At 43.0% G+C, this 26,236-nt stretch overlaps 1 protein-coding gene across 1 annotated transcript in view; it reads right to left on the bottom strand.

Moving 5' to 3' along the window:
* The window catches only part of LOC126416336 (uncharacterized), a 586,934-nt gene that overhangs the window by 136,043 nt on the left and 424,655 nt on the right, over positions 1–26,236 (bottom strand). Inside the window, exon 18 of the mRNA XM_050084004.1 lies at positions 9,778–9,899. Within this exon, the coding sequence (XP_049939961.1) occupies positions 9,778–9,899 (122 nt within the window). The remainder of the gene's footprint in view (positions 1–9,777; positions 9,900–26,236) is intronic.

The raw sequence follows: 26,236 nt of genomic DNA on the forward strand, positions 1-26,236 counted from the left end.
ATCGTTGGTAATGTTCGATCAGAACATGGAAGCCACATACAAAACTTTTAAAACTACTAAGACCTATATTAAGTCCAAACAACAATTCTGTGTGAGCTTTTCCTTTCATTGAATTCATTCTGGTCCGATTTTGCGTGGAAACTTTATAATTTATCGACATAGCGCACTGACTCTCATTCACACTAAGCATCGTTTTGATGCGAAAAACGTCCGTGGTATCTAGAAGCCTTGCAGTATAGGCACTCTTGATTTCGACCACGTTGTCTCCAGCACATACATAACCATTCCATCCATTAATGTAATCAATACCCTTACATGTTTGTCTCTGATTAGGGAGACATTTTGATGCGCTAACATATCGTGCCAAGATATAATTCGGATTTCTGTCGTATATTTGTTGGACTTCCCACATTTCATTTGCATCTACGCACTGCTGAAGCATACAGTTTCTCAGCAGTTTTGAGAATGGATGTGTTTGCGTTTGTATCCTTAACAAAGCCTTCATGTAAGATTGTGTGATGCAAAACAAAAGTTGTATTCGATACATGAAAACCATTTTTCAGAACTACGTCAAACTGCGGTGCTCCATCAAAAGCCTGTAATGCGACATTCCCGACTCTAATTCCTTATAATTCAGCAGTATTTCAAATCTACACTTTATTATATTGATTCAATGTTACGCAATTTATCGACCAATCCTTCTAAATGTTATGCGTTGCATGGAGGTACATCCTTGGTGCCACAGATTTTCTTGATCGAACAGTAAATGTAGATGATTTTTACAAAAAGTACATAATCCAGCATCAATGAGCGCTCTATTCTGAAACATTTCGAATCCTTACAGTGGAGTGCATGGCTCATCTCTCTTCTGTGAAATGATTCGTTAGGAGATTCCGTAGCAAAATGACCCTTTTTATTACAGTTGTAACTCGTTTAATTGCACATACGTTTCGGTGTTTGGCACATGGTTTGTTGTCATATCGTTTCTACACATATCCTTTTTTTGCTGCATCCACAACTTTCAGCAGCAGAGTTATTACGCTACCTTGCTTAGATGAAATGTTTGTTTTGAGATGAAAGCATGTTGTGACGTTGTTGACCGTTCTGTTCCATTTCACCTATCTTCTTCCAGGCCCACACACAGAAAATAACTTACAGATATCTGAGTCGGCTACTGCTACACTATCCCACACAGAACAGAAATGATGAATTTTCAACTCTAAAATTGTAAAAAATCGTGACATAACTGAGCTTTTCCGAAACTTCATCTTTGGCTTCTAAATGTTCTATGTATCCCTGAATCTGCATACTGTTTTGAATACACGATTTTCTAGTATATCTCTACCGTAATTATAACTAAAGCCTTTCTCTGACAAACCTTCATTTTCTAAACCAACCTTGTCATACAGAGATTCTAATTTCTGTAGCACTTGACTGCCCAACTTGGAATCTGCTGTTTCCCTGGCTGTGATGCTGCTGACATTCCACCCTATTAAGGTTTGTGTTTCATTACCCCTCTTGACCGATCACTTTACATGTTGCTCACTTTTTTCTCCTGTCTGCTTAATTTCCTGCCCAGTCTGCCAGCGAATAAAATCGCTTCACTTCAGTGTTAACTCCGATTTAAATCGCCACGAGACACAATTATCTGACTCTTGGTTTGAGTCCTCTGACAAAACTACCTATTATGATTTAATGACAACCATACATAACATACGAATCTTCGTTATGAATGTACATAAAACACAAATTATTGGATATTACGTGTGTCTTTTATCTAAAACACTGTTTCTTCCTGCGACGCAAACAGGTTTCAGCACCTCTGTGCTAACTTTCTCCATTCAAATCTCTGAAAGGTGGAAATATTTCAAGTGATAATTATTCCACGAAAATTAGTCCTACTGGCAATTTTCGCTTGTTTTCGTCCTTACGCACCCTTTACATTATATGTTTCTGCATGACCATTTGTTCATTACCCTTACTCGTAATTTGTCATCTGCAACCATTCGCTGTTGATGTGATTTTGTTGGTGAGCTACCACTTTATGTTTAGAGCCGCGCGGGGTAGTCGCGTGGTCTTCCCCCGTCGGAGGTTCGAGTCCTCCCTCGAGCATGGGGGTGTGTGTTGTCCTTAGGGTAAGTTAGATTAAGTTGTGTGTAAGCCTAGGAGCCGGTGACCTCTGCAGTTTGGTCCCACAGGAACTTACCACAAATTTCCAAATTTTAATTTTAAACGTTATTTGCTGTGTCACGTTATTTAGTGCATATACATGGTGTTTCAGAAATAATATACGTATTGTTGTTGTCTTCAGTCCTGAGACTGGTTTGATGCAGCTCTCCATGCTACTCTATCCTGTGCAAGCTTCTTCACCTCCCAGTACTTACTACAACCCACATCCTTCTGAATCTGCTTAGTGCTTCATCTCTCGGTCTCCCTCCATGATTTTTACCCTCCACGCTGCCCTCCAATGCTAAATTGGTGATCCCTTGATGCCTCAGAACATGTCCTACCAACCGATCTCTTCTTCTGGTCAAGTTGCGCCACAAACTCCTCTTCTCCCCAATTATATTCAAAACCTCCTCATTAGTTATGTGATCTACCCATCTAATCTTCAGCATTCTTCTGTAGCATTACATTTCGAAAGCTTCTATTCTCTTCTTGTCCAAACTATTTATCGTCCATACGTATTACAAAGTATTATTTTGTCCAAACTATCGATCGCTGCGCCTCGGCTACAGGAGAAACGATTACATAGTCTAGTCTGTATTAATAGCGACTAGATATCAGTTGGCTTGTGTTTTGCTTGGTAACAGTCATATGTTTAAAATGGCTACACCGCAGCAGAAATCGATTTGTGTTCTAGAGTGCAACTGCGTGATTACAGTGGAAAGATGTTTCAGGTTGAGGTACCAAATTGATCCTCCGAATGGGTGGAACATTCGCAGATGGTATCGATAGTTTCTAGATGCAGGATGTGTATGTAAAGGAACGAGTCGTGGCCTCCCTCGTGTTCCTGAACAAAATGCTGCATGAATTCAAACTGCTTTCCGACGTAGTCCTTCAAAATCAACTCGTCGTGCCAGTCGGGAGTTACAACTGCCCACAACAACAATTTGGCGTGTTTTGAGAGGTCGGTTAGTTATGAAGGCGTTACAGCTGTTACAAGCCCTGCCTCCTGATGACAAACGCAAATGCGTGGCACTTTGTAACGAGATTCTTGATGCTGTTGACAATGATAGCACTTTCGCACAACACATTGTGTTCAGTGATGAAGCGACTTTCCATGTTAGTGGTCAGGCAAACAAACACAATGTTCGAATTTAGCGCCTATCAGCCATTTAACATGTTCGAGATTCGCCCAAAGTCAGTGGGTATTGTGCGATATCTCAATTATCTGTTTATGGCCCATTCTTCTTTGATGGAAACACGGTTAACGCTCAGCAGTACTCGCTATGTTACAAACCTGGTTGTTTCCGATTCTGCACGAAGACATCTCCATTTCTCAACAAGAGGGGGCACCCTCTAACTGGAGTTGCCAAGTGCGTGAGTATCTGAATGAAACTCTACCGATTCGTTGGATTGGTAGCCAAGGAGCTGGCAACTTAGCAGGTCTCAGCTGGGTTCCACTTTCACCGGATTTGACACCCTCTGACTTCTTCTTGTGGGGTTTCGTTAAAAGACAACGTTTATGTACCGCTTCGCTGATGGAGGACATATTGAACATCTGTAATCTGAACTTGACAGGTTCTAAATATGTGTGTAAGGTTTCATATTCATATGTCTTAAAGTTTAATAAATATATGCATTCGAAATACGAATATTCTTTTTGAAACACCCTGTATTTCCCATCACTTATATTTTGCGATCGCAGATACTTTTCCTTTTTCGTTCGCGTGAGTTGTTGAGAATCAAATACAAATACTGCACATATTCTGTAGAATTTTATGTGCAATGAACACTTTTCCCTTCACCAAAACACAGCGTAAATGTTGGTATTCTGTGCCCCATCCCAGTCGGCGTTCCTTCTGAACTAAGTTGACGAAGCATTTAAATTCTGTTTACTTTCTATCTCTCTTTTCCTGCGTATGTGTGTGTGTGTGTGTGTGTGTGAGTGTGAGCGCGCGTACTTGTGTGTGTGTGTGTGTGTGTGTGTGTGTGTGTGTGTGTGTGTGCGCGCGCGCGCTTGTTTAAGCTGTTTGTGTTGTCTTTTCTGTAAATTTCACTCAATGTGATAAACAGTGTGTCTGCAGACTGTAGTGTATTCATTTACAGTCTGTTTTCCTTCGCCTATTGCCCCCTGTATCTGGCGGTTTCCTTGTGTTAGTTTATGGTATATAATGTGGATGGATTTTAGTATTTTCTAATCTTTCTAGTGTAATTAGGTGGTGGTTTTGAGCTAACAGGTGTTCAACGAATGTGCTACAGGAACTCTTACATTTTAGATCTTTGAGGTGCTCTAAATATGTCGTTATAAAGTTGCTGTCCTATGTACACTGACTGACAAGTATTGCATGTGAGTTTTTATGTGGCTGACATGCTGAATTTATCTGTGGCTGTTTCCTTTGTTCTGAGCTTTTTCTTTGTTCTGTTGTCTGTCCTGTATGCCATCTGCGATTTTTAGTTTTTTAATATATTGCCTGTTCTCTGAATAATATTGTTACTGTAGCTGAGTATGTATCATTTAATTTTGTGTTTGTGTTGTTGCTCTGTTGTGTCTTGCACGTGGTGATTGTTTGTGTGTTGTGTTCATCTGTGTTGTCTATGTTCTTGTATGTATGTGGCCTCGCCATTCCTTTTCCATTTACATATTTGTTGGTTGTTTTTGTCTATCAGATGGGCATCAAAACTGTTTTCCACTGCTTTTGGTTTTATAGTGTTTAGCTCCTGTGCGTAGGTCAGCTTGCTTATTGGTGTTTCGTTTAAACTATAGAGCGTGGATCCGAAGCTTGCTTGCAGTGAGTGGTACGACAGATTGTGAATGGTGGTGCTTGTGGCAGTCAGTTTCCTGAATACTGTAAAGGCATGGGTGCTGTGTTTTATGGCGAAATCTCTAAAACTTTAGTATACTGTGCATTTCTGTATCTAATGTTGACCTGTTTGATGTTTGTGTGTGGGTCTTCAGTCACACATGTCATGCTGTTAATCATGAATACGTTGTTAGGAGGCCACTAATCGGTGATCCCATTGGTAGTCGTTGAGGTTGGAATAAAATTCTTTGTACAACACAAAGTTTCGTGCTGTGATTGTCCTCAGTATGGTTGCTATTTCATCAACGTGTATTTCTTCTGTGTTTCTATGTTGATTTAGTCCCTGTGTTATTATGTTGGTTGTTCTGTCTACTGGAATGCAGTTGTAGATTGATATGCTGTCAAATGATATAAGGCTCACTATGCCTAGTAGTCTATATTCTTGATTCTGACTATTAATTCCATTGAGTTTTCCAGGTTCCTGTTGTTTTCAAAAGTGTTTTTCTGGGCCATTGCTGTTGGATTACTGGTCAATTGTTGTAATTCATTGCACAATCAATATATTCCATTAAAAACTGTAATCAGTTTCAGAAATGCTCCATCACATCACCTAGCCTAAAATACACACACATCACTAAACAAAACATACACGTTTAAAAACAACAGGGACCCGAAAAACTCACAGGAATTAATAGGCAGAATCAAGGACATTTACATACAAGATCTGCATTCCAACAGATGAAACAACCATCATCACACAGTGACTAAATCACCGTGGAAACACACCAGACACACACATTGATGAAATAGCAACTATACTTAGGACCGACCATAACAGCACAAAATTACTTTGGATACTACAATGAATTTTATTCCAACATGAACGACTGGCAATGGGACCCCCGGTTAGTGGCTTCTTAACTAACGTATTCATGACTAAATAGGAGGACAAGTTCTTCAGACACATTGCGAAAAAAGCAAATACAAATTTATATAGCAGCATCTTTTTGTTGAATCATAATACGCCTTACTGATGAACTGCACTCACACACAAACCAGCTGCACAGTGAAACAAGTGATGTACAGCCAAAAATCCACATCACATCAGAAACAAAAATAGGCAACATGTATAATTTTATGGACCTCAGCATGCAAAAATAAACAACATCCGTGACTTCACAATATTTATGAAACTAATGACCACGAGCACCAACAGTCACAATCTATGAAACCACCCAATGGTCACAAGAAACCTCTAGATACTGAGGGCAACAGGAGAAGGAAAACAGGTTATATATGAATACACTGTATTCTGCATACACACTATTTATCACATTAAAGGAACTCTACAGGAAAGACAGCAGCTGAAACACACACACAGACACACACATACACACACACACACACACACACACACACACACACACACACACACACACACACGAAGGAGTGATAATAAGTAAACAAACTTGAAATCGGGTGCCAAACACATTTCACAGACTTGATTATAGAAGCACATGATGATGGCACACATGTGCTGAAAGACGTTTGGGTCACATGAAAAACCAGCGGTTTGTATAACAGGCGGACGTCGTATAAAATAATTTTATCTGCAAAAACGGCTAATTCAAGAGCAACAAGTCCACAATCTTGAGATGCTGTTACTGCTTTCTATAATGTATTCCTAACCTGGTTCGAGGACGCTGTCCCTTTCTTTGGCTGCAGTGGCTACAGGATTTCATTACCATCTCGCTATTTCTACCTCATATTTTGTATTTACTTTTAACACACTCGAGCATACAGTGCATCCCAATAGTCCATATTAATGAATTGTACATTTCTAAAAGCCTTCTACACCAGCTTCCTGTTTCTTGGTATGATTTCCGTAAGATCATACGTATTTGGAATGCTGGAGACATGGAAGTTGACATTTTGTTTCATTATTAAGATTTCCCTCAATTTTACTGTTTTGCTTTGGACTTCATAGTCGCAGACATTATACTTTCACTGGCTTCCAATACATTAAAATCACTTAAAACACCGCGAAGAAGGGCAATTGCTGTGGTAACTACACTAACAAAAAAAAATTAAGTTCATTTGTGATGATACTTAAAAACTCTCTCCAATAATTATGAAATAAAGGAAATAATAATAAATTAACCACCTCCGCAACCGTATGTAGGACTACATCAATGTATTCACAGTTGGGAGTATGGATAAAGATCAGCCGTATAATGGAATGACGACAAGGAAAAGTTTTGCTGGAGCGAGACTCGAACCAGGATTTCCCACTTATCGCGAGCGGTTGCCTCACCATGAGGCTTATTACACTATGTGAGGACATCTCGTGGCCAGACCCAAACTTCCATATGGCGTCAAACATGTGTCTAATACTTGCATTCCTACGTCTATTATGTATATTCCTGTACGGGGGAGATATTTCAATAGAAAGTCGCTTGTCCGGCGCCGACGGATATATTCGAAATTGCACTGCCTGTGTTGCTCAGAAATACGATGCAAAGTTCCTTCGGACATACATGCACCTAACTGTATAGGAATATACACTATGTGGTCAAAAGTATCCGACGGCCCCAAAAGATACGTTTTTCATGTTGTGCCATCTACTGCCATGTACTTCATATTAGCGACTTCAGTAATCACTAGAGCAGAATGGGGCGCTCTGCGGGACTCACAGACTTCGAGCGTGGTCAGGTGATTGGGTGTCTCTGGTGTCATACGTCTGTACGCGAGATTTCCACACTCCTAAACACCCCTCGGTCCACTGTTTCCGATGTGAAGGGACACGTACAGCACAGAAAAGCGTACAGGCCGACCTCATCTGTTGACTGACAGAGACTGCCGACAGTTGAAGAGGCTCGTAATTTGTAATAGGCGGACATCTATCCAGACCATTACACAGGAATTTCAAATTGCATCAGGATCCACTGTAAGTACTATGATAGTTAGGCGGGAGGTGAGGAAAATGGGATTTCATGGTCGGGCGGCTACGCATAAGCCACACATGACGCTGGTAAATGCCAAACGACGCCTCGCTTGGTGTAAGAGAGTAAACATTGGACGATTGAACAGTGGAAAGCCGGCCGCTGTGGCCAAGAGGTTCTAGGTGCTTCAGTCCGGAACCGCGCTGCTGCTACGGTCGCAGATTCGAATCCTGCTTCGGGCATGGATGTGTGTGATGGCCTTACGTTAGTTAGGTTTAAGTAGTTCTAAGTCTAGAGGACTGATGACCTCAGATGTTAAGTCCCATAGTTCTTAGAGCCATTTGAACCATTTGAACAGTGGAAAAATGCTGTGTGGAGTGACGAATAACGGTAGACAATGTGGCGATCTGGAGGCAGGGTGTGGGTATGGCCAATGCCCGGTGAACGTCATCCGCCAGCGTGTGTAGTGCCAACAGTAAAATTCGGAGGCGGTGGTGTTATTGTGTGGTCGTGTTTTTCATGGTGGGGGCTTGTACCCCTTGTTGTTTTGCGTGGTACTATCACAGCACATGTTTTAAGCACCTTCTTGCTTCCCACTATTCAAAAGCTATTCGGCAATGGCGGTTGCATCTTTCAACACGACCGAGCACCTGTTCATAATGCACTGCCTGTGGCGGAAGGGTTACACGACAGTAACATCCCTGTTATGGACTGGCCTGCACAGAGTCCTGAATCCTATAGAACACCTTTGGGATGTTTTGGAACGCCGACTTCGTGCCAGGCCTCACCGACTGACATCGATACCGCTCCTCAATGCAGCACTCTGTGAAGGATGGGCTGCCATTCCCGAAGAAACCTTCCAGCACCAGATTGAACGTACGCCTCCGAGAGCGGAAGCTGCCATCAAGGCTAAGAGTGGGCCAACACCATACTGAACTCCAGCACTACCGATCGAGGGCGCCACGAACTTGTAAGTCATCTTCAGCTAGGTGTCCGTATACTTTTGATTGCATAGTGTACGTAATGGATGTACGAGTGCAGGTAGTAGATTCATGAATGACGACTTACGGAAGTCTGGTTCTGGCCGTGAGTTGCGCACGGGTAGCCTAATGGTGAGGCGACCGCTCGCGATAATCGGGAAATCTGGGTTCGAGTCCAGACCGGCACAAATTTTCAGTGTAGCCATTCCAGTCTACAGCCAACTGTTCTCCATGTTCGTAACTGCCAATACATTTCATGAATTTTATAACGACTGTAGTCGCCGCAGTGCCAGCTCTATTCGACATGCAATCGCATCCCAAGGAACTTCGTGCTGTGTTTCTGAACAATACAGGCACTGCACTACCCTGACTACAAGAGCTGTAGTTCCGGTTTTGATATCCCCTTACACAATTATATCTTGCCTACCTTCCTTTAATTGCCTGTTTATTTGAAATACGACAAGATCCAAGCGATCCATGTTACTCTGAATTTCTTCTCGAATTATACTTAACCAAATTTATGTTAAAGATTTTAGCAGAAACGAGCCTCAGGATAACGAGTCAAAGAAAAGGGGGCACAAAACACTGTGAAACGTATTATATTTTTATGTTTAAGGACAAAAGTAGAAAGAAAAGCAACTTCACATACGGTACAATGAGATAGAGTGTATGTGCGAATAGATGTCTATTCAGAAATTGGAGAGATTGCTGATTAGTTGACGAGCATGCAGAATAGCTTCCGAACAGTTTATCATCCTCTTCTGTGGGACAGCGTGCTGGCTATTTAGTGAACGGTAATTTGAATTCTTAGACATAGTAACTGCTTACTCGTGTCTGTTTTTTCACTCACATTATAGGTATTACGTTACTGATAGTCTATTCAGGTACCTGATATCTGACTTTATACCGCAGTGATTGGCCTTGTGAATTCCACGGAGGAAGCCATGTGACACGCAACTGCCTGCCTGACGGCGAGGGCGCTGCCTTCGCTGCTCTCACCCTCTCTGGCCCTGAAGCAGAACAATTATTTCAAGTCAGTCCATCAGTAAGAAAGACAAGGATCACGAAACAATAAAAGGAAAAGGGGAAAGACTGAAAAATAACGACTCAGTGGTGGTGAAGGTTTACGTGAGCAGAAAATGCAACCTGTGAGGTCCTAAGATATAACGAAGACAGTTTGCAAAAGATTCATTATGAACACGTGACAGATTATAATGACAATATATACAATTATACGTTACCCAAAAGTGCCAGAGATGTAAAAACTATAAAATTAGATGAATCAATAAAGTTTCGCAAGTATTTTTCGTTTGTTATACTGCTTGATATCTGTCACAGCTGTACATTTACCCTTCGGTTTTTGTACGTCCATCCCTTCGACAGGAGGTCTCTGAAGCGAGGTCGTTTCCTGTCGTGAGAAAACAAAACGCCTACAGCCGTCCCTATCATTTTATTTATTCTGTTGCAACCAGTTTCGGCGACTCAATGCGCCATCTTCAAGTTGTAGTTGGTGCGGAAGGGGCTGACACGATCCCTACATATACCTCAACGGTGGCCAGCACAACTGGTTATGCAGACTATCTGAAAACTTGGGTGTCAGCACTATAACCATCAACAGCCTGAAGATAGCGCACTGAGGCGCCGAATCTGGTTGCAAAAAATAAATAAATAAAATCATAAGGACGGCTGTACGCGTTTTATTTTCTCACAATTCATCGTTCAAGCTATGTATTGTATACGAGTTTTTTGCTGTGATTACGACTACGGTAGATTCAATAACTGCAGGAAAAGGAATAAGACTTCAATCAGAAACACACACACACACACACACACACACACACACACACACACACACGCTCACACACACACACACAAGTACACTTACATACACATGTTCTATGTAAGACGTTAAATACAAATACTTTTCCATGTAGATGATAAAATTAAAGATTGTAACACCAATTTCAAGCCACAACCTAAATTCCTTCCTGTTCGCTCACCTTCATAAATATACATAAGTAGCAATTATAAATAAAATAGTCTTGGCTGCAATGATGATTTAGAATATCGTTGATGCACTATGGTGGATAGTCAAGATATGGACAAATGAGTAATTTACACAAGTTTATACATGATGTGTGAAAAAGTGGAAGTATTTTTGGAACAAGCGTAAAGCACACTCCGTTTAAGAACATGTAATTTGGAAACAAGTGTGTAGACTTAAGTATTGTGTTGTATAGTATTGTATTGAACCGGGGACCTAGAAACGACGGGGAGGATTCGCTCCCGCCGTAGCCCTCAGTGGTTCACAGCCCCACAACAGACTACAGCAGTCCACTCACCCCTCCACCGCCCCACACCGAACCCAGGGTTACTGACCGGTTCGGACCCCAGTGGACCGGCCCGGGAAAGTCTCACATCAGACGAGTGTAACCCCAAATGTTTGCGTGGTAGAGTAAATACGGTGCACGCGTACATGGGGACAGGGTTTGCGCAGCAATCGCCGACATAGTGTAAATGAGGCGGAACAAGGGAACCAGCCCGCATTTGCCAAGGCAGATGGAAAACCGCCTTAAAAACCATCCACAGAATGGCCAGCACACCGGACCTCGACACTAACTTTCTGAATGGGTTTGCTCCATCACGAGAGATACTTTTTCGTATGAGGTGACAGCGGTTAACAGTTTACTATTTACGTTTCAGTTGTAATAGTGCATACTTCTACTGTCAGAGCAGTTATTTCTTTATTCGGTGTATTTTTGGTTCATTAAATAGGTGTGGAGGGGTGAAGATTCTTAGCCGATTAAAGAACGTGATGTGTTGGCAGAAGAGCCAACACCGTGTTGCTAGAGGAGGCCGAAATGCACGCATTTAAGATCACGCAGACTGGCGTGAGGTCTGGAACAATTAAAGGAGTTGAGTCTAATAAAGAAAGTATGAAGCTCTTTGAATACTTAACTTTAATCCACAATTGGAGAACATCGCTCTTGTTGATACATGAATTACAATCTCAATATAAACTGGTAATGGCGCCTTGCTAGGTCGTAGCAAATGACGTAGCTGAAGGCTATGCTAACTATCGTCTCGGCAAATGAGAGCGTATTTGTCAGTGAACCTTTCCTAGCAAAGTCCGCTGTACAACTGGGCGAGTGCTAGTCAGTCTCTCTAGACCTGCCGTGTGGCGGCGCTCGGTCTGCAACCACTGATAGTGGCGACACGCGGGTCCGACGTATACTAACGGACCGCGGCCGATTTAAAGACTACCAGCTAGCAAGTGTGGTGTCTGGCGGTGACACCACAGAACGTTTGCACCAGTCACTACAGCGTGCGCTTTTCAGTATTCCAGTAGTTCTTGTTTGTTTCTAGAATGTTGTTACGCCCAGACCAACATTCTCCTGTGAATGATGCCAAACCACAGTAGAGAATGCACGTTGCTTTTCAAATACTTACAATTACCAAACCACTCTGACACCTGTAGACTGACAACGTTTGCTACGTCAGAAAGGTTCTCTTCATTACTTTGTTCCATCCATATTCTGCTGTCAGATAGAAATAGTTTGGGCTATGTATTCCCAACGTGGGAAGGTAGGTACTTATTTATGTATGTATCAAAAAGTGGAATTAAAAACGATCCCTGTCGAATGTTATGAATTAGTATACATGGTTACGGCAAATAAGGCTGTACTTCATGTGTGATTTTGTTTTCGCGTCATAGGAAAAACCTGAATAGTACTCGGGTATGCAGCCGGGTTGCGTCATCTAAAAGCCGCGATATTTAGACATCCCGACCTCTTGCCATCTTCAGGCGTTTCTGATGATTGAGTGACATCTGCTGTGTGCCGCCCTTATAGTGCAGAGTTGGAGAAGAGTACGCACTTAGCACTTAACCGCTGATATCTACTAGATGACAAGGTTAAAACAAACTTTTCTTACACAAATTATTGCTGGTTTATGCTTATCCATTACGGATATTTTAAGACCGCGACTGTTAATTGAATTTAAATAAGTTATATAAAACTGCAATCAGTCACTTTTTTGAGTAACTATGTTTTATTCCATGAACCGGTTTTCGAACCCGTCGGTGCAGCTGTCTTCCTTTTGCGTAACTGTTAACGCTCTATGCTTATTTTTGTGTTTGTAGTTTACGTCCCTCTGTGTACATTCACGTAACGCCCTTCACATAGTAGGCCGTCTGATGATGACCAAAACAATCGTCGAAACCGGTCACCAGTAAATAAGAACACATCTTTATGCAGTTGGGACTGCCCTATTTTACACGTATGAAATAAAGTTTTTCATCACCTGGGTTCCGAGAGTTACGGAACCTGTACAGCAAATTGGAATAGAGATCAACATAAACATGATTTCTGCCCTTTTTCTTGCTCATGAAAACCACACATTGCATGTTGTACCACCATACAGCGAGACTTTCAAAGGTGGTGGTCCAGACAGCTGTACATACCGGTACCTCTAATACACAACAGCACGTCCTCTTGCATTGATGCATGCCTGTATTCGTCGTGGCACACTATCCACAAGTTCATCAAGGCATTGTTGGTCCAGATTGTTCCACTCCTCAACGTCGATTCGCCGTACATCCCTCAGAGTGGTTGGTGGGCTACGTCGTCCATAAACAGCCCTTTTCAATCCATCTGAGGCATGTTCGACGGGGTTCATGTCTGGATAACATGCTTGCCGCTCTAGTCGAGCGATGTCGTTATCCTGAAGGAAGTCATTCACGAGATGCGCACGATGGGGGCGCGCATTGTAGTTCATGAAGACGAATGCCTCGCCAATATGCTACGGATACGGTTGCAATATCGATCGCAGGATGGCATTCACATGTCGTATAGCCATTATGGCGCCTTCCATGACTATCAGCGGCGTACGTCGGCCCAGAATAATGCCACCCCAAAACAGCAGGGAACCTCCAGTTTGCTGCACTCGCTGGACAGTGTGTCTACAGCGTTCAGCCTCACCGGGTTGCTTCCAAACACGTCTCCTACAATTGTCTGGTTGAAGACATACGCGACACTCATTGGTAAAGAGAACATGACGCCAATCCTGAGTGGTCCATTTGGCATGTTGTTGGGCCCATCTTTACCGCGATGCATGATATCGTCGTTGCAAAGCTGGACCACGCCATGAACCTCGAGAGTGAAGTTGCGCATCATGCAGCCTATTGTGCACGGTTTGAGTCATAACAGGGCGTCCTGTGGCTGCACGAAAAACATTATTCAACATGGTGGCGTTGGTGTCAGGGTTCCTCCGAGCCATAACCCTTAGGTAGCGGTCATCCACTGCAGTAATAGCCCTTGGGTGGCATGAGCGAGGCATGTCATCGACAGTTTCTGCCTCTCTGTATCTCCTCCGTGTACGAATGATATCGCTTTGGTTCACTCCCAGACGCCTGGACACTTCCCTTGTTGAGAGCCCTTCCTGTGAATGCGGAAGCGATCGAACCGCGGTATTGACCGTCTAGGCATGGTTGAACTACAGACAACACGAACCGTGTACCTCCTTCCTGGTGGAATGACTGGAACTGATAGGCTGTCGGACCCCCTCCGTCTAATAGGCGCTGCTCATGCATGGTTGTTTACACCTTGGGGCGGGTTTAGTGACATGTCTGAACAATCAAAGAGACTGTGTCTGTGATACGATACCCACAGTCAACGTCTAGCTTCAGGAGTTCTGGGAACCGGGCTGATACAAAACTTTTTAGGCGTGTGTATGTTATTACTAAGTTACGCTAAATGAAACGTTTAAAAAGTCCCGATGAATAGGTCGTCTTTACTGTTTTTTAAAAAATTACAGAAATAATCGGCTTTGAAGTTTTCCGGAATCGGTAGTGTAGTAGACTGGTAACATTTTACTATAGTTCATGGTTCGCTGGTACAAGTCTCACATCAGTAATTTTCCTTCTGTTTCTCGTATAACTCATCGTCATTCTTTATGAATAATCAACGTCTTCTTGTTTCTAATTACATACTGCACGAAAAATTTCTGTTTTCATTTCAAATATAAATTCTTAATTGCGAATGATTTATGAAAGACTGTTAATAAAGGTTACTTAAATTAAGAAATTATAACAACTTAATTTTTTTGAGGGAAAATGAATAATCAAATACTCTTTTTTAATTGGACTGCGTGTAATACCACAGATGTAGATAAGTTGTGTAGAAACTTGAGAAACAGTCATTTACACAGCATCGAGCACACCATACAAATGCTGCATTTTTACATTTGCTACCGTGCTGCCCCCTCCCCCCCCCCCCCCCCTCATCGAAAACCCTGGACCTTGCCGTTGGTGGGGAGGCTTGCGTGTCTGAACGATACAGATAGCCGTACCGTATGTGCAACCACAACAGAGGGGTATCTGTTGAGAGGCCAGACAAACGTGTGGTTCCTAAAGAGGGGCAGCAGCCTTTTCACAAGTTGCAGGGGCAACAGTCTGGATGGTTGACTGACCTGGCCTTGTAACACTAACCAAAACGGCCTTGCTGTGCTGGTACTGTGAACGGCTGAAAGCAAGGGGAAACTACAGCCGTAATTTTTCCAGAGGGCATGCACCTTTACTGTATAATTGAATGATGATGGCGACCTCTTGTGTAAAATATTCCGGAGGTAAAATAGTGCCCCATTCGGATCTCCAGGCGGGGACTACTCAAGAGGACGTCGTTATCAGGAGAAAGAAAACTGGCGTTGTACGGATCGGAGCGTGGAATGTCAGATCCCTTAATCGGGCAGATGGGTTAGAATATTTAAAAAGGGAAATGGATAGGTTAAAGTTAGACATAGTGGGAATAAGTGAAGTTCGGTGTCAGGAGGAACAAGACTTTTGGTCAGGTGAATACAGGGTTATAAATACAAAATCAAATAGGGGTAATACAGGAGTAGCTTTAATAATGAAAAGGAAAATAGGAGTGTGGGTATACTACTACAAACAGCATAGTGAACGCATTATTGTGGCCAAGATAGAGACGAAGCCCATGCCTACTACAGTAGTACAAGTTTATATGCATACTAGCTCTGCAGATGATGAAGAAATTGATGAAATGTATGATGAGATAAAAGAAATTATACGGGTAGCGAAGGGAGACGACAATTTAATAGTCATGGGTGACTGGAATTCGACAGTAGGAAAAGGAAGAGAAGGAAACATAGTAGGTGAATATGGATTCGGGCCAAGAAATGCAAGAGGAAGCCGCCTGGTAGAATTTTGCACAGAGCATAACTTAATCATAGCTAACACTTGGTTCAAGAATCATGAAAGAAGGTTGTATACATGGAAGAACCCTGGAGATACTAGAAGGTTTCAGATAGATTATATAATGGCAAGACAGAGATTTAGGAACCAGATTTTAAATTGTAAGACATTTCCAAGAGCAGATGTGGACTCTGACCACAATCTATTGGTTATGAACTGTAGATTAAAACTGAAGAAACTGCAAAAAGGTGGGAATTTAAGGAGATGCGACCTGGATAAACTGACTAAACCAGAGGTTGTACAGAGTTTCAGGGAGAGCATAAGGGAACAATTGACAGGAATGGGGGAAAGAAATACAGTAGAAGAAAAATGGGTAGCTTTGAGGAACGAAATAGTGAAGGCAGTAGAGGATCAAGTAGGTAAAAAGACGAGGGCTAGTAGAAATCCTTGAGTAACAGAAGAGATAATGAATTTAACTGATGAAAGGAGAAAATATAAAAATGCAGTAAATGAAGCAGGCAAAAAGGAATACAAACGCCTCAAAAATGAGATCGACAGCAAGTGCAAAATGGCTAAGCAGGGATGGCTAGAGGACAAATGTAAGGATGTAGAGGCTTATCTCACTAGGGATAAGATAGATACTGCCTACAGGAAAATTAAAGAGACCTTTGAAGAAAAGAAAACCACCTGCATGTATGTCCAGAGCTCAGATGGAAACCCAGTTCTAAGCAAAGAAGGGAAATCAGAAAGGTGGAAGGAGTATTTAGAGGGTCTATACAGGGGCGATGTTCTTGAGGACAATATTATGGAAATGGAAGAGGATGTAAATGAAGATGAAATGGGAGATATCATACTGTGTGAAGAATTTGACAGAGCACTGAAAGACCTGAGTCGAAACAAGGCCCCGGGAGTAGACAACATTCCATTACAACTACTGACAGCCTTGGGAGAGCTAGTCCTGTCAAAACTCTACCATCTGGTGAGCAAGATGTATGAGACAGGCGAAATTCCCTCAGACTTCAAGAAGAATATAATAATTCCAATTCCAAAGAAAGGAGGTGTTAACAGATGTGAAAATTACCGAACTATCAGTTTAATAAGTCACAGCTGCAAAATACTAACGCGAATTCTTTACAGACGAATGGAAAGACTGGTAGAAGCCGACCTCGGGGAAGATCGGTTTGGATTCCGTAGAAATGTTGGAACACGTGAGGCAATAATGACCCTACGACTTATCTTAGAAGAAAGATTAAGAAAAGGCAAACCTACGTTTCTAGCATTTGTAGACATAGAGAAAGCTTTTGACAACGTTAGCTGGAACACTCTCTTTCAAATTCTGAAGGTGGCAGTGGTAAAATACAGGGAGCGAAGGCTATTTACAATTTGTTCAGAAACAAAATGGCAGTTATAAGAGTTGAGGGGCATGAAAGGGAAGCAGTGGTTGGGAAGGGAGTGAGACAGGGTTGTAGCTTTTCCCGATGCTATTAAATCTGTATATTGAACAAGCAGTAAAGGAAACAAAAGAAAAGTTCGGAGTAGGTATTAAAATCCGTGGAGACGAAATAAAACTTTGAGGTTCGCCGATGACATTGTAATTCTGACACAAACAGCAAAGGACTTGGAAGAGCAGTTGAACGCAATGGACAGTGTCTTGAAAGGAGGGTACAAGATGAACATCAACAAAAGCAACACATGGATAATGGAATGTAGTGGAATTAAGTCGGGTGATGCTGAGGGAATTAGATTAGGAAATGATTAGTAAAGGAGTTTTGCTATTTGTGGAGCAAAATAACTGATGAAGGTCGAAGTAGAGAGGATATAAAATGTAGAGTGGCAATGGCAAGGAAAGCTTGTCTGAAGAAGAGAAATTTGTTAACATCACGAGTATAGATTTAAGTGTCAGGAAGTCGTTTCTGAAAGTATTTGTATGGAGTGTAGCCATGTATGGAAATGAAACATGGACGATAAATAGTTTAGATAAGAAGAGAATAGAAGCTATCGAAATGTGGTGCTACAGAAGAATGCTGAAGATTAGATGGGTAGATCACGTAATTAATGAGGAGGTACTGAATAGAATTGGGGAGAAGAGGAGTTTGTGGCGCAACTTGACCAGAAGAAGGGATCGGTTGGTAGGACATGTTCTGAGGCATCAAGGGATCACCAGTTTAGTACTGGAGGGCAGCGTGGAGGGTAAAAATCGTAGAGGGAGACCAAGAGATGAATACACTCAGCAGATTCAGAAGGATGTAGGTTTCAGTAGGTACTGGGAGATGAAGAAGCTTGCACAGGATAGAGTAGCATGGAGAACAGCATCAAAACAGTCTCAGGACTGAAGACCACAACAACAACAACCGTGCTGTTACAGTATGAACCCAACAGAATTCATCTGGAGCGAAGTAAAGGGATTCGGCCCAAGAAATAAGAAGAGTGTTTAGCTGCCAGACGTACTGGAACTAAAGTACGCCGCTTTTTCACATGTCACTGCTGAATGCTGGCGGGATGTAGAACGGCAGTCATGAAAGAAGAGATAAAAGGCCCATGGATTCCGTTGTTGATCGATTCGTAATTAACGTAGCAGATGGCAGTTCCAGAACTGAAATATATTTCTCGGATTCGGATAAGGCAGGAGTTAATAGATTACCAGACGACTTAGTGTAATTAACACCTTCAGTGGCTTCAGTATTCAACAGTACGGTGAAATCCCTGCAGTTTCCTATTGCCTCACACATACCTCGTTCAGAAAAATTACCTTGTGTCTAAGTTGGGAATTTTCATCACTCTTGTTTGTAATTAGAATACTATGTCAGGTAAGAACGAGAGTGTTTTATGGTTTCCGTCTGGTCACCTAATATGGCGCGGCAGTGCTGACGTTTTGCCGAATCTAGTTTCATTCCCTTTAGAAATTAAATGACATTGAAAGCTATTGTGTTTCTTTGTTTGTCTCTTTTTACGTCTGAACTGCAACTGCTCACATCATTACAGGTTAGTTGGACCGTTGGCTGGCCAGGGCTGTCCAAGCTTAATGCGCCGGTAAAGCCGTTGTCCCGCATTGCCTCGCGGTCTGTGTGCGTGTGACAGACAGAGCCTGAAACGTATCCTTATGATCGCACTTGACTGTACTGGCCACAGCTTGACTTCCGTTCCACGTGAAACGAAATCCAGTGAGATTCCAGCAATCACGGAACAATACATGGCGTAATGATGAATAGAGTGTCATAAACAACGATAAGTAGCTAAATAAGTACCTGAAACAACTTTGGTTTTTATGCTCTGTAGGACATTACATTTCTTCTACGCTAATTTACTAACGACTTTAATGTAATAGAAATTGAAACTGCAGGCAAATCTTGTAATATCAGTAACTTATTTTTCATTCGTGACATAATGCGATATTTTTGTGAGCAGCCTTCAATCCGATAAGCTCCTACACAACTTTTCTGATAGTTGTCGTTTTACGGGATGGTTCAACAACATATTCGTTGGCTCCCTTTACTTTCCTGTGCTGTGCTGGGAACTGTCTTCCTCATCAGTATCATTAGGCAGCCGGCCGAAGTGGCCGTGCGGTTAAAGGCGCTGCAGTCTGGAACCGCAAGACCGCTACGGTCGCAGGTTCGAATCCTGCCTCGGGCATGGATGTTTGTGATGTCCTTAGGTTACTTAGGTTTAACTAGTTCTAAGTTCTAGGGGACTAATGACCTCAGCAGTTGAGTCCCATAGTGCTCAGAGCCATTTGAACCATTTGGCTACAGGCATCCCCACACTTCGCCACGAATTACTATTTACATCCGTACGCATCAATACTGCACCTACGATCTTCCTGTTATACACTCTTCTTCCATTACGATACTGCCTGTGTCTTCTCTTGTTTCTTGGAATCCAGCACAGACCTTCCTCAATGTATCTGGCGTTCATTCAGCTGAGATATGTCACGTTCAGCTGCATTTCATTTTTTATACAGGGTGATTCACGGAGACATGCAAATATTTTAATTTTATTCTACAAGTGAAATCAAAGAAAAAAGTTCAGATAAACATAGGTTTAGTAGTTTTCCAGATCATCCCTATTTCATAAATAATCTACAAACTACAACAGTTACGTAATGTTGTTTATTATGTTCTTTCACTGAACAATACAGAGAACTAACTCGTTTTAAGAGTAGGAAACGACTGAAACAATTTACTAACAGTTGCCAACAATGACATAAACGTTTCTACATTATTGATGGAAAGTAAACAAATTTACTTGTATAATAATCTTTGCTTCTCTGGATGTTCTGGAAATCTACTGCAGATACACGTGTGGGACATGTTTTCTTAGATTCATCAGACCAATAAAAACAAGGTAAATGGAAATCGTGCTTCACTTTAAGCTCGTACAATTTTGCGATGGCTTCATATTAGCGAATTTGTTTATATGATTTTTTTTCTTTAGTTTTACTTGTAGACTAACATATTAAAATATTTGCATATCTTCGTGAATTACACTGTATATTTAGTCATTTCTGCTTCTACTTCGAAACTAATAAAGTATACTGAGTACGGTTGCGCCAACACACCTCCAGACAGACCCCACAATACGTGGCCACAGGGCCAGCTAGCTGACTGTGATATGTCGTTGCCAGAGTCTGGCGCTGTGGCGAGCTGACTGTCGCTGCACCGCCTCGCGCTGTCGCAACCGACATGGGCAGGCGGCCGCCGCTGAGCTCGCGGTCTGCTGCAGATCCAGCCACACCGAGGTGCGCTCCCAGCCAGCCGGTGGCCCAGCCTCGTCCGCATCGAACCGCTACCTCCGCTGGCTGGCCTAGGTCCACAGCTAGACCGGATGCCAAAGAGGCACTTGACGCGGCGCCACCGCCGCCCTACGCTCTGCTACGTCACAGCTGGGCGGTCGCTTCCTCTGGCTCAGCGCCTGCCGCCTGCAGCCCTTGTACGAGGCCCTCCATGAATACAGAATGCAACTGGTAACGAAATACTTTTCATTTTACAGCCAGTGAGAAACTCGACCTTTGTCCTGCATGGCAGCCTCAATCCTGGGATATAGGATATAATGGTGACCAAAACCCTGCTGTTATTACGTTCGTGGCAGAAGTCTTCAATGACATGAAATGACATCGTGAGTCAGCGTTCGTCATCACGTCAGCGGGATGAGTGAGACGATTTGTTTCTTTTATTTGTGATGTAGTCTCAGGCACTGATGTGATCAAATATAGGTGTAACATTAGAGGAACGCATAGCGGTGTGGGCCCACGTAGGCGCACACAGAAAATTTGATAGGGCATAATGCTCCGTGCTCTAAGTCTTCACCTGTGACCTGTTCCATTCGTCGTACGTCTGCTCCCCGCGCTCGGGCTTAACTAGTATTTAAATGTGTAGCAATTTTATTAATATTACACTACTGACCATTAAAACTGCTACACCACGAAGATGACGTGCAACAGACGCGAAATTTAACCGACAGGAAGAAGATGCAGTGATATGCAAATGTTTAGCTTTCCAGAGCATTCACCGATTTCTCATACACAAACAGCAGTTGACGGCGTTGCCTGGTGAAACGTTGTTGTGATGCCTCGCGTAAGGAGGAGAAATGCGTACCATCACGTTTCCGGCTTTGATAAAGGTCGGATTGTAGCCTATCGCGATTGCGGTTTATCGTATAGCGACATTGATGCTCGCGTTGGTCGACATCCAATGACTCTTAGCAGAATATGGAATCGGTAGGTCCAGGAGGGTAATACGGAACGCCGTGCTGGATCCCAACGGCCTCGTATCACTAGCAGTCGAGATGACAGGCATCTTATCGGCATGGCTCTAACGGATCGTGCAGCCACGTCTCGATCCCCGAGCCAACAGATGGGGACGTTTGCAGGACAACAACCATCTGCACGAACAGTTCGACGACGTTTGCAGCAGCATCGACTATCAGCTCGGAGACCATGGCTGCGGTTACCCTTGACGCTGCATCACACACAGGAGCTCCTGCGATAGTGTACTCAACGACGAACCTGGGTGCACGAATGGCAAAACGTCATTTTTTCGGATGAATCCAGGTTCTGTTTACAGCATTAAGATGGTCGCATCAATTTTTGGCGACATCGCGGTGAACGCACATTGGAAGCGTGTATTCGTCATCGCCATACTGGCGTATCACCCGGCGTGATGGTATATGGTGCCATTGGCTACACGTCTCGGTCACCTCATCTTCGCATTGACGGCACTTTGAACAGTGGACGTTACATTTCAGATGTGTTACGACCCGTGGCTCTACCCTTCATTCGATCCCTGCGAAACTCCACATTTAAGCTGGATAATGCACGACCGCATGTTGCAGGTCCTGTACGGGCCTTTCTGGATACAGAAAATGTTCGACTGCTGCCCTGGCCAGCACATTCTCCAGATCTCTCACCAACTGAAAACGTCTGGTCAATGGTGGCCGAGCAACTGGCTCGTCACAATATGCCAGTCACTACTCTTGATGAACTGAGGTATCATGTTGCAGCTGCATGGGCAGCTGTACCTGTACACGCCATCCAAGCTCTGTTTGACTCAATTCCCAAGCGTATCAAGGCCGTTATTACAGACAGAGGTGGTTGCTCTGGGTACTGATTTCTCAGGATCTATGCACTCAAATTGCTTGAAAATGTAGTCACATGTCAATTCTAGTATATTTGTCCAATGAATACCCGTTTATCATATGCATTTCTTCTTGGTGTAGCAATTTTAATGGCCAGTAGAGTAAATGTTTCCCTGTCTTGTTTGTATTTTACGTCCCATCGTTGTAGACACAGACTTTACAGTAAACAAATCAAAAAAACAAGGCTAGCAGTAGTAGAGGTAAACTATTACTACCGTTCAGTCTCTTCTATACAAAGCAACTCAAACGAGGGCGGATAACAGACTTGCACAGGCAACTAAATGCGTTAAAAGGAAACGTGTGATCTCTGGTCTATCAATACTCATCCTAGATATTTGTGGTAGTACCCTAGTTCCTCCTTTTTCAGGTATACCAAGAAAGGTTGTTCTAGGATTTTTGGACAACGCACTGACAACTGTAAAGCTTAGTTGATGGTTAGACGAACAGCTTTGCACATGACTATGTAACTGTTAGTAGGAGATGCAAAAATGTTGGTGCTGTATCACGAACAGTTGAGGAATCACGAACATCTGAGGTTCTCCAGAAAGGCTGACTGCAGCGTTATAGGAAAATGCTTAGAAGTAGATATTGCTGGGAGCAGTTAACACTGTGTCACAGCGACAGAGTAAGTGCATAGAGATGTTCAGTGAGACAATTAGGAAACTTGCGTATGAGATCATGAGAAGTGATCACACGTATATGGTCCTTCTGTAGAAAACAAAGCAAGCGACATTAAACACATTCTTACACGAGTTTCCACATCCAGAAAGGTGCCAGTAGAGTTTCCGAAAGACTTAGCAGGAGCTGTAGGAATGCCAACCGCATTAGAAATGACCCATTTTCGCAACGGAAATAGGATTTTTCCTGGTAGCATCAAATTTTACCAATGTAGTTGATCAGACCACGTACGGTGAGATTGCTGTGAGCAGTTGCGAAGGTAGTGTGGCAAGTTGGGGCCTCGGGAAGAGGACTGTGCACATAACAGAGAGTAGGGCAGGAAGACATGGGGTGGAGACGGTAATCTAAACAACAACGTGGGCTCCAGAGTCGCCGAGTGGCGCTCCCAATAAGGAAACGGGTGCAGAGGCGGAATTTCATTGATCTGACGTACTGGATGGAAGGTAACACAAGCTTAAAATCATATAGATGTACACGTATCTGCACGAAGTTTCTCATGGGAAAGAGGTGATCATGACCACCGAGGTAAAGTTACGTTGCGTGGGAAGTAGTGACGTGCTTTGCTGGGATCGGTGACACTGAGTTTTGCGGGTGGGGAAAAGAATTTCCAGGAATGTATGGAAGTTTTGCATGGTGCATGCGATGATTACTGTGCGATATTAGGTTTGTAATTCCGATATAATAACCTCCTTGAAACTGATCTAGAAGTACGTATAGTGGAACTCAGTAATATATCCTTTGATCACGGGAAAAGATTTGTCAGGGCCACACTGCCACAAAGGTCCTGGCGCAAGGTGGGCAATAGAACTACGTGGAAGCCTTTAAGGATTAATTCGCGTGATAAAATAGAGCGAGGTACAGCAAAACTGCTGTGGAAGTGAGTAGGAGCTTATTTTCAGGAAAATATCCTATATGTGGTTCAGCCACTGACAGAGAATGATGAATCGGATGAAGCACAGTGATTGTATGCAGGAGTAGTGCTGCACATGTACACATGTACAGAAGACTGAAGATGTCCAGATGGTCCCCACTAGAACAGACAATTTTGGGATAGAACCCACGGACTTCTGGAAATGTTTGTTGGTTACCAATTTGGAGCTCTGGGAATAAATTGTTTTGGATAGGATGAATTCGGACCCTAAGTGAAACCAAGCGACCAGTATAACTGCATCATATGACAAAGTAAAACATAACGAAGAAACGGAAAAATTTGCGATGGAGGAGTTGTTCTTGGAGTTTGAGGACCTGCTCGATCATCATAGGGCTGAGCCAACTGCTCCAGTAACATAACACAGAAGCCCAACTGGGAGTCAGCCAGCCTGGTATTACAATCCGTACTTGCAGCCAGCGATGGAGGGGTTCATTGACCAACTGTTAAGGGACGCCGTTCTTGAGAACAGTGTTGTCCTCAGGGAGCCGCAGTGGTGACTGTCCCGGAAGAAAGTCAATGTAGAGACAAAGATTGGTGTTTTTGCTGTGACTATAGGTATCTTAATAGTCACATGATTCCGTAGACCTATCAGATACCGAATATAAAGGAAATCTGGACAGTCTTAGGAATCACAGATACTTTCCCACCCCGGATCTGTAGTTCGGCAGGCATCAGTTGGTCATAGCACTGAAGGACTATCCAGAAACGGTATTTCCGATTCATGACATTACCAGTATCTTCGTATGAGTTTATGATTGAGGAAAGTGACAATCCACATGTCAGCTTTTATTAGATGGAGTTTTGCGAGGGTTAAAACCGAGGCAGAGCACAGTTATATTTGGATGACACAAATACTGTGAACTAAACTGAGCCTGTAGCCACAGGACCATGTTACAGGCAGTGACCCAAGCCGACACGGCACGCACTGCCATGAGTCAAAATTGTGCACCGACCTACTTCCGTGTACTGCTGGGGCCTGACACAGGTGGCAGTAGCCGTCAATTCTCTGATGTGCAATTCGGGGAACTTAGTAGCCCTACTATGACTTGACTGCCTTCTCTGGAACAGCACCAGATGTCACGGCTTGATGTACTATGTGTTCAGTTACGTGAGAAGTCCATAGAGCTTAAAGCAGCACGAGCATTCTCTTGGTACGTGCTAACACTGAAGAAGACAACACTGCGAGGACAACACCATCAGAGATGCTGTAGCGGCATATTTACTGCAATCACCAGGTTTCCACGATCAACACCCGTGGTCAAGAAGACTGAATGGTTGCTAGTAGCAAACAATAAAATGGCATTTATATCCAAGGGCTGCCTTCTTCTACTGCACCCCACACCCATCTTCAGGAGAAAATCACTCGTCCACTCAAAGACATCCCAACCCCTGTTGCAAGCTGTTGTCAGAAATGAGATGGCAAATATAGACAGAGCGCTGAAGAACTGTCAGGAAGTGTGAGAAGACTGCTGTTTTTGTCTATACACGTAAATGACTTGGCGGACGTAGCAGTCTGCGGTAGTTTGTTGATAATGTTGTGGTGTACAGTAAGTTGGGTGACTGTAGGGGGATACAAGATAATTTACACAAAATTTCTATTTGGCGTGATGAATAGATTCTAACTGTAAACATTGAAAAATGCAAGTTCATGCGGATGAGTAGGAAAAGCAAGCCCATAATATTCCGACACTGCGCAAATAGTGTCCTACTTGACACAGTCCTGTCGTTTACAAATCTGGTTGTAACTGTGCAAAGTCATGTGAAATGTAATCAACATGTGACGAGTGTGGTAGAAAAGGCGAATGGTCGACGTTGGTTTATTGGGAGAATTCTAGGGTAGTGTGGTTCATCTGTAAAGGAGACTGCATATAGGACGCTAGTGCGACCTATTCTCGAGTACT

Source organism: Schistocerca serialis, chromosome 8 (genome assembly GCF_023864345.2).
Source record: "Schistocerca serialis cubense isolate TAMUIC-IGC-003099 chromosome 8, iqSchSeri2.2, whole genome shotgun sequence".
Classification (NCBI taxonomy): Eukaryota; Metazoa; Arthropoda; class Insecta; order Orthoptera; family Acrididae; genus Schistocerca; species Schistocerca serialis.